Genomic DNA, 12,640 nt, shown 5'->3' on the forward strand with positions numbered 1-12,640 from the left:
TTACACATTTTAGGAGTAGGTCTAGGACATGGGTTATTGCTCAAACGCCAGCTTAAAAAGGTGGGTTTTGAGCTGTTTTTTAAAAGTATTCACGGAATCTGCGAGGCGTAGTGGTGCATGGGTCTAAGCTTCTGACATTTCAGTCTAACAAGTGGTGGTGACAATATCCCGCAACAAAGCTGAGCACCAACAAAAAAATATAAAATAAGCCATGTGTATCACAGCTCAGTGAGTGTAATGTCCACTCCCCCACTGGCAGGATAAAGAGTCACTGAAGTGGTCGTATGGCAGAGGAGACATTTTCCAGATGAGGTGCACTAAATCCGTCTTATCCAGCACCCCCTCCTGCCAGCTAAGTCTAAATCCTTGCCATAATTCCAAAGTCAAAGAGAGTGAGCATGACACCAGCCCGCTGCTGTAGGGGAGCGGAGAGACAATGAACCTGGGCTTCATCCCGGCCTGCCAGCACGCTCCGAGTGCAACACATCCACTCATTATAGAGTAAGCAGCTTGCCAGCACATGATCTGAGTCCCCTGGAAGAAACAGATAGCTTTTGTGAACTAGACCAAGCTGTGGATGTCATTTTGTCCCGGGCAGATATGGCAGAGCACAGGGCAGCACAGCCAGTAAGCTGAAGCTGTTCAGATTGTTTGATTTGGCACAAGGCGGAGAGATGGAGAGGACAGAGGGGAAACAAAACACCACAGAGAGGAAGGAAGACAACATTGGAGTTGCAAAAATGGTTTGCTATAGGCGTAAACGCTCTGCGTTTGAATTAATATATAAGGGTCTGCATTACAGTACCCAAACTTTTCTACAGACAGTACAGCCCAGGCTCATAAACAGCAAACAAAAGTAAAAACAAAAAAGATGGGAAAGATTACAGAGAGGTCAGATAGCATCCCAAAGCAACAAAGAGGGACTTAGTATGGAACCCGTCCTAAAAATAATCTTCTATTAAACTATTGTCCTCTTTGGGATTGCTTTGTTATCTTGATTTCACAAGATGTATTTTTCCACAAGTATACATATCTTCGTACAAGGTATTATCTTATTGACAAAACTTGTTATTACTGAAATAAATGAACTTGTTATTATCTTCACAATATTGATTTGTTGGTTGGTCAGGAGAGCAAAGGTCGAAGAGAGTACCAACACCTGCTGCTGAGGAACTCTTATTGTTGAGACGAAAAAACTAAACGGGAATAAAGAATATTCATTGCAGATTTTTCACATTCAAACCTTTCACAATGAGACTGAGATGCAGAAAAATGTAAGTTTCGCACCGTCACAAAATCATTGATTCGTCGTTGTTTTTCTATAACAAGCGCTAATTCGCAGCAGCTGTGACCAAGTGCATTCACTGACTCACATGCATTCCCTCACACATGTTGACAGCCGTTTAAAAGCAACAGAAATGCTCCCCACCTCATATTCAGCACCTTTAATGAATGAATGAATGTTTTCCTGATTGAACACACACTGAGTTTAATCAAAAAAGAATATCAGTTCCATTTATTGCAACACCTTCTTCTCATACTCCAGTAGCTCAGTCAATTCAATTCAATATGCTTTATTGGCATAAATGTAACTGGGACAATAAGCGTTAAGAAGAAGAAGAAGAAGAAGAAGAAGAAGCAAGATGTGTTCAATTTACATGTTGGCACCACAAAAACGAGGACAATTGAAAGTGAATTAGGATCCGTTTTCATGTATGTCACACAAGTTAAACGCATACACGTGCCGATGCAACGGTCAGAGCTAGTGGTATAGAGACACTATAGCCCTGCTGCATGGCCGTGTTGTGGCTAACACTGTCACCTCACAGAAAGAGGGTTACCTGGGCTTGATTCCCGGGCTGGACGGCCCTTAGGTGTGGAGGTTGTAGGTTCTCCACACAGTCCCAAACCCTGTCTCCTAAAAATTACGTTCCCCTAAAACTAAAATGCATTCTCAATTACGTTTGACTGGAAACGTATTTTCATTATTTTTATTACAAATACGTTTCTAATCAACATTTTAACCTTTTTTTCCCTCTCCACCACCGCCTCTCCTTCTCCCTATTACGCGGTCAGAATACTACCACAACACGCCGCCTGTCTCCGGCAGAAATGCGCTCATCCACGCCCGGGAACAACACCGAATTGTCGGCCAAGATACCACGAAAACACCCCGCCTGTCTCCAGCAGAAACGCGCTCATCCAGGCCGAGCAACGAGGAACATTACGCGGCTACAATAACTCCACAAAGGCCCGCGGGTAAAATCCGGGAGTAACCGTGACTCTCTTAAGGGTTAGGTTTGGGTGGAGACGTGGCTTCCTAGTGGAAGTTATGGTTTGGGTTAGGGTTAGATGAATAAAAATATATAAAATATACCTCCATAACACCCCGCCACTCTCGGCTCATTCCTCCCCAGCAACTAGGCACATCACCCGGCCACAATACCTCCAGAACGTCCCCCGGGTGAAATCCGGGACTTGGTTTTATGGTTTAGCGCCGGACGCGCAGTCTCCAGCCGCCCGTCATCGTCAGGTCCGTCAGCCCTCGGAACAGGCCGCGGGGCAACAACTTGTGGTTGGCGGGGGTAGAGGCGAGGCAGATCACAGAAAAATAATAAAGACTAGAGTATGGCAAAGATATGTTGATGAGAAACGTATTTGTAATACGTCAAACACAAACGTAATCAGGGAGAAAATACATTTATGGTCAAACGTAATTGAGAATGCATTTTAGTTTAGAGGGAACGTAATTCTTAGGAGACAGGACTGGTCCAAACACATGCAGCTTAGCTTCATCGATTACTCTAAATTGCAGCTTAGGTTAATTGATCACATGTGGATGTGAGGGTGAATGGTTGTCTGTCTCTGTGATAGTCTGGAGACCTGTCCAAGGTGAACCCTGCCTTCCCCTAAATGTCAGCTGGGATCGGCTCCAGCCCCCCACGACCCTGAAAAGGACAAGCGGTTTAAGATAATGAATGGATGGATAGATGTTCTTGCTGTGTGGCTTCCCTTTGGTCATTAAATCACCCAATTGTTCCTGTCCGATTGTCTGAGTTTGGGTCTAGGTCACACTGAGGGAACAAGGACCTGGACCCAAACGTACAGTTTCTGCTTGTTACATGCATACAGTGTCTTTTCAAAATAAACTTCCAACGTAGATTCACCTAGTTTTTAGGTTTACTTACTCAACAAAATTAGGGAAAAGATCTTGGCCTGGATTGAAATTAGTATGTTTGATACATAAAATAGGTACACTTGTTACGTACCTTGCGTATGTGGCAAAAGTAAGGTGAAAAAGGTCGAGTCTAATACTGACACAGATTGGTTTATGTTGAAAGTCTGGTGGGTCTCTTACGGACACTAAAGGGGGCCTCTGTATGTATGTGAGGGCCACTGGTCATCAAATTCTTGTTTAATTGATCAATTCTTTTTTTTTTTAAATGCCGAAACATGAAACCAACATTTTTTTAAGTTAATATGACATATTAATGCTGATTTCCTATCATTTGTATGTAAATTCAATTCGGATAAAGGAGTTTATGAGGAAACGTGAGTGCAGCATTAATCAAACCCATGCCTTGTTTTCTCAAGCACCAAGTTCAACACAATGAGGTTATAACCGGATATTAGTTGATTTTGACTTCAAAATAAAATTCTGAAATGTTGTGCTAGCCTACACAAGTAAGATAACAGTTATGAGTGTGCCCACACTTGGTGAAATCATTATAGAGTGGATGTAGCTGACAAGTAGACAATAAAGCATATACATAATACTGTTTCTTTGGCTGAGGACCTGCAGCTGTGGCGGGCAGCAGGAGAAACAGCTGCAGGTTATCGGGCTGATTAGCTGGCTGATAAATAGGCCAGGAAACAGGCGTTTACTCTCTCTGGCTTTGCTACGAGGTTACAAAAATACACACTGAAGGGACGGAGAGAACAAACAAGGAAAACGCTAAACGGCTGGCTGTTCAGCTCAACATGAAATTGTTGACTGTGTTAATGAATAAAGCAGATCTGTGTGTACTATCCAGCCTTTGCCTACAGATTATCTGGGGTGTAAATGTGGACATTTTAACCTTTCATTCAGTCAAGGAAAAATGGAGCGGCAAAACCATAGGTTTTGTATGGTATGAAAATAAAGTAGAACATTTTTTAAATTGACCCTGAAAAAATGCCTTTCCAGCTATTTAAACCTTTAAAAAAATCTCCAGTACTTGGCAGCAGAAAGGTAAGGTCTCAACTGTTCAACACACATTTAAAAATATCTTTTGTCATGTTTTATAATCTTTAGAGGTGAGCTGGTGAGTAGTGAGGAATATTTGAATACCCAGACCCTCATTGGAGTCCTTCAAATGTCGGGGATCTTCAAGTTCTTTTTAAGGGCAAACAGAATTGATTAGTGAATTCAAGTGGAAAAATATCTTGAACATCGAAAATAAATGCCATGTGATTTCGCAGATACTTGTTTCAGGTCTAATGTGATGCATTTACTTGCTGGTAGGAAGCTGTGATATCTGAGCTTTGAGAGGCTGTAGCGGTTGGTGTACCGAATTGTAACAGTCTGGAGTTCACACTCCGGTGCACGCAACTGCACACAGAATACACGGTATGTAGATCGACGCAGGTGACGTACAAAAACCTAAGTTCACAAGCGTGAGTTCCGCGCTTTTTTGGGCGCGTGAGTCGGCCACACGAGGACGAGCAAATGAAAGGACAGAGCTGGTAGACCCGCCTACGGGTTCTTGGTCAGCTGCAACGGCAACAAAGGGAGAGTTGTGTATAATGCTGTGTTGACACTACGAGCGACAAAGCAACGGGCTACAAGCCATTTTCAATAGAAGCTGACAGGTGACACGAAGCTACAAACTGCCGCCCAACACGTGGCGCTCAGAGCTGAGCTGGCCTCACCTTTTTTTCAGGGCTCCAATGACACGATGACGATTTGGCCAATCAAATGTTTTTGTTTCACCATTTTTCGGCCCCCTTCTCTCTCCCCATAATTCCATTCTGTCTAAATAAAATGTAGGAATTACATATTCTTATCATTAGCCAGTTCCCAGTGCTACTTAACATGACTTCGTTAACGAGTGTGTGAGACGCTTAAACGGTGACTCTGCAATAATGTAGCTGGAAATACTTGGGGGTTTCGTAACTTTTGTCACTTGTAGTGTGAACTTGTAGTGTGAACACATTCAATGGTATCATCTCGATGTGTCGATCACCGGGATGCTGGGACTAATAGAAACACTCCTGATGCACAGGTACTTTTCTGAATCAGTCTATGTATTTAGGGTTTCATAGTATAAGAGACGGTTCATCGCCTGTGGTGACCTGTTGCCTTTTGGAAAAATGTTCAGTATTCTTACAGTGTAATACGGAAGTGTTTGAAATGTTTCCTTTTTTGATAATTGAAAATTGTTTACCAAAGTTGTCTTTTGGAAAATTGTTACCTCTGTCTCCAGCAGGAGGATTGTGTCTGTCCTTGTCAGTTGGACTGCTCTCTTTTCAAAATAAATCAAAAGAAACGTATCCTTTAAGCATATCTTTTTTCCATTGTGCAGAACTCGCACCGAACTGAGACTCCAGGGTATGAACCAAACCGTGACCTTTGTGTACTGTTACACCCCTCCTAGTATGTAGTATGAAAATAGGACACAGCTGGTGTTGACCCCACCATCTTCTTCATGAATGTCATGAACCTGACCCAATCCTATTGAGTCAATCCATGTAATATATAAAATGATAATAAAAGCGGCTAGTAGATTGTGATATTCATCATGACAGCTTCAGCCCTTTAGAGTCCTCTATAGGAATTGGAACTTTTAATATTTCCGTTTTGAGCAATAACTGCTGATTTTAGACTTGCTGCTGACCTGCCTGCTTGCCTATGTGCATGCAAACATCTTATATGATCCCCTAATTGCTAAAATGTCTTCTAGTTGTGGGACTTCTGTTTGAAGGCTTTCTTTATGGTTTTATTTTGATGGGTCACACAGGAAGTGCTGTATTTTGCGCTCCTGTGTTCGGATGATGCTCGGAGGAGTCAGAGGGAGGCAGAGTTGAACACTGCGAGGAAAGGGAGGACGGTCGGCGGTACCGAGGGTCACAGGGATGTACAGTAAACACAGGCAGAAAAATGCCCAAATATCACCGGCAAAATGTGGACGTTTGCTCGTTTTTCTTTATTTTCTGCTGCTGAACGGGACACTGGACAAAGCCAGCGGGAACACCGGAGAACAAGGTAAAGAAAAGAGCGGACATGCCGTCAAACTTCTTTGAGCATCGACCAGTTGCGTGTTGAAGCTTTGAAGCGCAATACGGATGGCATGTTTAAAATGTGTCATTCAACACAACGTGTTTTATTGAAGCGGTATTCGGTAGGTGTGAGGTGTCACTGGAACTTTACTAAAGTCATTAGCCGCTTTATAAAGCTCAGGGCTGCGTACGCCAAATGCCACAAATCTGGCAATTGAATGGCATGTTGCGTATCGGGCAAAGGCACGAGACACACATGCCCTACTACATGTGTTCCTGCACAGCAAGGATTCATTCCTCATATTCCCACTGGCTGCATCTGAAGCAGCAACATAAGCACTGAATAACACGGGTAACATGTCGCTGTGTCACCGGCTCTCCGGTTGACTGCCTCCTCCTCAGGGCTCCGGGGGGAATGAGGTCAAACTCTGAAAGTGGACATTGTTGAATTATGGCTTTCATGCCCAATGAGTGGAAGACATTAGGTGTTCTACAAACACGGTGCCGTATGTTTAAGAATATGTTAATATTTCACTGTATGCAAGGGAACATGAAATTGTCAAAGTTTTCAAACGCGTTTCGGGTGATCGTCTCTTAACGCCAAGCACGTATCGAAGCGAGCGCGTGTCCGTTTCCCACATATTTCCCTATTGAAGATGAATTGTTGAAGTTTGTGCAGTTTAGTACAGTAGAAGACTAAAGGTCTAACATGTGTTTAGATAATAGACAGCAGTCTGTTCAGCCGATCCACAGACCAGCCCGCTCCTCTTGTGCGTTGTCCATAAAAGGCGGTTCAGAGGGACGCTGGAGGACAGCAGACCGCTACAGTGGAGCAGTCCACATCACGGACACTTATGGCACAGAAAGTCTCTTCTTGTGTACTTCGTGGGTGAAAGCAACACAATATAAACCCTGGCTGGATTCCATTCATCACTGCTCAGGGTGTGACTCGGCTGGGACAGTTTGAAAGGACATGAAATGAACTCTCAAAGTTACCTTGAATGTATTCTCATCGTCAGCCACATGCAGGCCGGGGAGGGGTAGCGGCTCTCTGTCCGGTCATGTGGGCTGATCAGCTCCAAGGACAAATAAGACTTGAACACTGTCCCCCATTCAGGACAGATGTTCCAAGTTAATGTTGTTAGCAACCCGTGTGTGTGTGTGTGTGTGTGTGCGTGCACTTGAATACACAGTTGAGTTTTCAGTAAGAGAGGAAAAATCTAGTGTTGTTGAAAATACCCAATAGCACTTGTTGTAATGTGTTTTTGTTCTGTGGAGAACTGCACTGAGATCAGTGGGTTGATCCTGACATGCTGTGAACTGAATGACCACCTTCTACCAATCACTGAATAGCATCAATACAGAGAGTTAATCAACAAAAACATGTATCAACACATTGTTATTTGCACAATACACTCACTAATATTATAACGTAATGAATGTCAGCTGTTGGAAGCCTCCAGCAGCTGATAACAATGTCTGCCCTTCCCTCTGGCTGAAGCCAGACCCAGACTAGTTACGCTGATACTGATATTAAAAGTTAAAGGTGCCATATATGAGATTGGGAGCAGATACTGTATGTTGCCTCTCAACAGCTCTCAACATGGTGACAGCTGAGCCAGCGGCTTGCAGCTAACGGTGCTAACACAGCAGACTACGGCAAACGTGCTGGCGTGTCGACACCGATGTCCGTCGTGACATTATCAGCTGTAACCGCCGTTTAATCTGCTACGACAGGGTGGCGGCCGTAGAGCTAGCCAGGCGGGCACGAACACGCACTACAAGCATGAGCGGCCGGCCCGGCTACGTCAACAACGTAGAGCTGTTGTGGCTCTATTATTACTGTTGGGATGCAGTGAGGAACAAATTCCTCTGACTGGGTGATTCTCTTTTACATTCAACACAATAATTAAGTAGTACAACAATGCTGACAAGATTTCTTAAAAACAATCCCTGGATGGTAATGAACCTTTTGTGAGCGTATTGTGTCACTAGAAGCCTGTCAGTCCAATGAGGGTGACGCAGCACCCAGTACATTACAGCCGGACCATCCTCCATGCAGCACTATGTTGCCCAAACCGGGATCCAGACCGGGGACAGCCGATCCAGTCCTGAGAAGCACGTCGGGCCGCCGCATGCCGCCGTATTCTCACCGCGTGTCCTCCAGCCCACAACAAGCTACAACAAGCTGACGGTTGCGTTGGCTAACACTGGTAGCTAGCTTCTGCTTTATTTAATATATAATACCAGCATCAGCACAGAGCCACTTATCCTCCTCCTTTGTGGTTTACCATATTCTTTCATTTTTTATTCGATCCAGTACTTTGTATCAGGATTTTCTTCTGCAACGTGGTGTCAACCAGTAATGCACCAGCTAATTGTGGCTGCACATCATAACTGGCCAAAAACTACTCTAAATAGAGCAGCGATAACTGCCTGTTCCTTTGTTCCCACTGCCTGCTGCTCAAGAGAAACAATACGTCAGGACAGTGGTGATTGTGTGCCATTAAAGCCGGGAGCTCATTTTGCAGCAGTCAGCACAACCATCACACCATCCATCTGCCATCTGGTCATCCGAAGACATGACAATAGACTGTCACAGAGATTGTTTTTTATATTTATATATATATATTTACATTTAAATGACATTTAAACTAAAATTGTTTTTGAAGGATTCCTTGATGAGGTGACTTTTTCTCAAACACATCTGTTTCTATACTGCCAGGACCAGTCGTGTGCAGATCCAAGGAGTCTCGTGTACTTCACATGGATGAGACTGCACACAGCTGAGAGGAGGATTGAGTCGAGGACTCTTCAAAAGTCACAATTCAGTTCTGTTCCCCTTTCTCAGAGGCTCCAGCTAATGGATTTCTGATGTTATCAAGCAGATCCGTGTGACACTCTCACAGAAACCGAGCCAAACATTCTACCTCTCGGTTTCTTTTGTCATCACACTGCCCCACACTGATGTTCTACACCAGCGTTTCTCGCCTCAAGTGAAACTCAGTACGTCTCAGTGGGCAGCGTGTTTTACCTCAGCCGAACTCACTGCGAGTGTTTGTTGTGGCCCAGTTAGACAAATGTGTGGGTGGAGTCTGCATTGTAGACGTGTTGCAGTGGAGTTCATTTTGAGTGGCATTCTCAGTCAGTCACAGATGCAACTGAAAGGATTTTGGATTGTTACAAATCCGGTGACATCCTGGATTTACGCCATGAAACATTCAGGTGGCTCATTAATAGTTTGGTGATGATCCTGACGTCATATGTGAATCCCATCATCCTAAACTAATGTCAGGACCATCTCAACCTGATCTCATGACATCATAACTTCATGTCATGACCTCGTTTTGACACGTCATGGTCTGATATCATGTGATTCTGATGTATGGCTGCACGATTAGTTTGATCAATATTGACATCCAGATCAGCGTAATTATTCATAGATTTAAGACACAAAATATTTTTATTGCAATCTCACATTTCTGATAATGTACTGCACTAGGGCTGCACAATATTGGAAAAACTAACATTGCAGTGTTTCTTTTTTTTCTGCAATATGCCTCTACATATTCATCTTAAATTGTGTAGCAATCTAAAGTTAAATGCATCAATCTTGTGCACAACCAGAGCAAAATACAGATGCTAGACACATGTAAATCTTTATTCCAGGCCTTTCCAAGCCGACCTACTAGAGCTGGTCGAGGCGCTCATGGAGGAAATGCACTTGGCGAGGGCCAGCCAGCACCGGGGAGAGGATCCTCCCACACCGAGTGGAGGAGTTGAATCCCCTGAGCAGACACGCCTGCACTCTGTAGAGAAAAGATCGACAAAACCAGTAGTTTACACTATATTATTCCTTTACTGTAGACTTCAGGAAAGTGTCTCACAGATGTGTGAACGCAGCGACACGGCGGCTAACCACTTGCCGGCTGGCTGCTGTTTTAGGCAGCGCTTGATTTGATGTGCAGCAGAGTTTTCTTTTAGCAGAACACAATGTCATAAACATCATTATCATGTTCATTTAATGGTGGGAAACCAATATCGTGATCACGATCAATATTGGATTCATTGTGCAGCCCTAACCTGATGTTGTGACATCATGACCGGATATTGGTCCTGATGCATATCCCTGATGTCACTCGTTGGGTTAATGCTTAGGTTTGCACATCTGTATGAGTTGTTACCCTGCAGCTTCATTCCACGCTGCTTCCTTTTTACCAACATGCTCTGCACCCTTCCTGATCGCTCTCATCACACTCTGTCAATCACAGACATGTCATCAAAAGGTTAAAGAAAAGCCCTCCGAACTCCTAATGCACTTTTGCTCTGGTGGGATTCAAATAAACTCGGTGCTCAGCAGTTTTATCTGCCTGCAACACGGCTCATTCACCAGGCACCAAGCGCAGCCTGCCCAGGGCCTGCGCCCCACATGCTTCTGCAATGCAAGGCCTGTTCTCTGAGCCCAGAGGAGTTAGTAATGGAACGATCCGAGAGCTCTTGAAAGCGTGGGCTGGTATTTCCAGGTGTGGGGGGGCAGCGACAGACTGTACAGTCGGCAGAACTGTCGTGGCTCGCCCTCTAAACGGGCAAACTTTTATCAGCGACGCGTTACCCGACAATGCCCAGCTCGCCTGCTCGATTCCATCGGCAGACACCAGGCCTGGTGTGACGGCGAGGTTGCACCTTTTTGAAGAATATTCTGTTTGAAAGCTAACAGGACCGCGTAGCTGGTGTTTGTAACACCCACAGAAATACTGTGCAAGGTCGTCTCCAGTCTGCTGTGTGGGCTTCTTTTAGTCATTATTCACTTCCCAAGTGTATGTTTGTGCTCTGTGGGTCCGCGGTGGAGGTGAGTGTTCCAGTCTGATGATCAGTGTCCATACCAGGAGGGAGTGTAATGTAGCTCCAAAACAACAGAAAAGAGATAAGTGAGCTGATGCCAGATGCTACTTAATTTATTACATAACTAAATGGAGCACTGTATAGCTCGTTATCGCTATCTAGTATTTCTCCAAATGTTTGTGAAATGAATATCACACATATTTAGGCCATGGCTAATTTTAGGCAATGCCGAAATATCCAATATCATTTTTTTCATCATTTGAGCATACCAGCGAGATCATTCTAGTAAACTCTCCTGAATTAGAGGAAACGCAGCTCTTAAATGGCTTTTTTTGAGGACTTTAATTTTAAAATTCCACATCAGAATATCCTGATATTGTCTGAGTGACACTCTGAGTGTCTGCTATCATTCTGAAGTGTCATTGGTCGGTGGAAGCAGGAAGTTTCTCAATGACACTTCTGTCCGGTTGCCAGCATAGACAGGCCTAATACGTCTACTAATCTTGTATCGATACCTTTAATCTCTGACTAGGATTTATATGATTTATAGACGAATAATTGACTTTAATTCCATACCAGCTAAAATGTAACTCAGGACTGTTTTGTGGTTAATGAGATCTCTAAAATAAAGTGTCAGTTAGTAGCACCGCTCGAAAGAATATTCATGGTTTCTAAATTTGTGAGACTTTCTGATGTTGTTCAACAGACGTTCTCTAATAATATATACAGTATATATATTAGTGCTGGGCAACGATTGTAATTTTTAATCGCGATTAATCACATGATTCTTTTGCGATTAATCGCATTGTTATGCTCAAAGTTCAATAATGAATTCAAAAGTAGTGTATTGCGCACTTTTATTTTAAAAGTACTGCTATATGAACAAACGTGCAGTAACATTTGGTTTGTAAACACTTTAAACAAATAATAATATCTTTTTAACAGCAGTATTCCCTTTACACAGTAGCAGTTATAACACAGTTATAACTGCTTCTGATAATAGATATTCAGCCGGTGTTCATATCTTTATCTTCATGTGTGTAAGAGATGCAATTTGAAATATTCTTCTTGAAAACTGCAAACCCAACTACGTCATGTTTTTACGTTTGTTAAATTCTCAGGAGTGATAACTAAATGATATGCTTATTATACATATTACAAACAAAACAACTTTAAAAACTCTAAAAAAAAGAATTTAAATGAATCATTTCTTTTTTTGGTATTTTGGTCAGACACATATACAACGCTGATTACTGTAATATGTGTGGTATTTGTTATAAATGTACATTGGTACATAAAGGGTGATAAGAAGCTGTACATGGAGGAACTTAGGACCCAGGGGAATGTAGGTGAAGGAAACCGAAAGAGACGGAAGAGACAACAGCTGTTCACCGCTTGCTGCACGGTTCTTGTGTTAAAAATGTCCGCTTAATAATTAAAAACGAAACTGCGTTAACGCATGATAATATAATTGTCGGCGTTAATTAATTAACGCGTTAACTTGCCCAGCACTAATATATATATATATATATATATATAT

At 43.1% G+C, this 12,640-nt stretch overlaps 1 protein-coding gene across 1 annotated transcript in view; it reads left to right on the top strand.

The window, feature by feature from the left end:
- Nucleotides 1-6,067: 6,067 nt before the first annotated feature.
- adam19a (ADAM metallopeptidase domain 19a) overlaps nt 6,068-12,640 on the top strand; it is a 167,843-nt gene continuing 161,270 nt past the window's right edge. Inside the window, exon 1 of the mRNA XM_031874263.1 lies at nt 6,068-6,244. Coding sequence (XP_031730123.1) covers nt 6,115-6,244 — 130 coding nt within the window. The 5' untranslated portion in view covers nt 6,068-6,114. The remainder of the gene's footprint in view (nt 6,245-12,640) is intronic.

Source organism: Anarrhichthys ocellatus, unplaced genomic scaffold (genome assembly GCF_004355925.1).
Source record: "Anarrhichthys ocellatus isolate YVR2014 unplaced genomic scaffold, GSC_Weel_1.0 scaffold79, whole genome shotgun sequence".
Lineage (NCBI taxonomy): Eukaryota > Metazoa > Chordata > Actinopteri > Perciformes > Anarhichadidae > Anarrhichthys > Anarrhichthys ocellatus.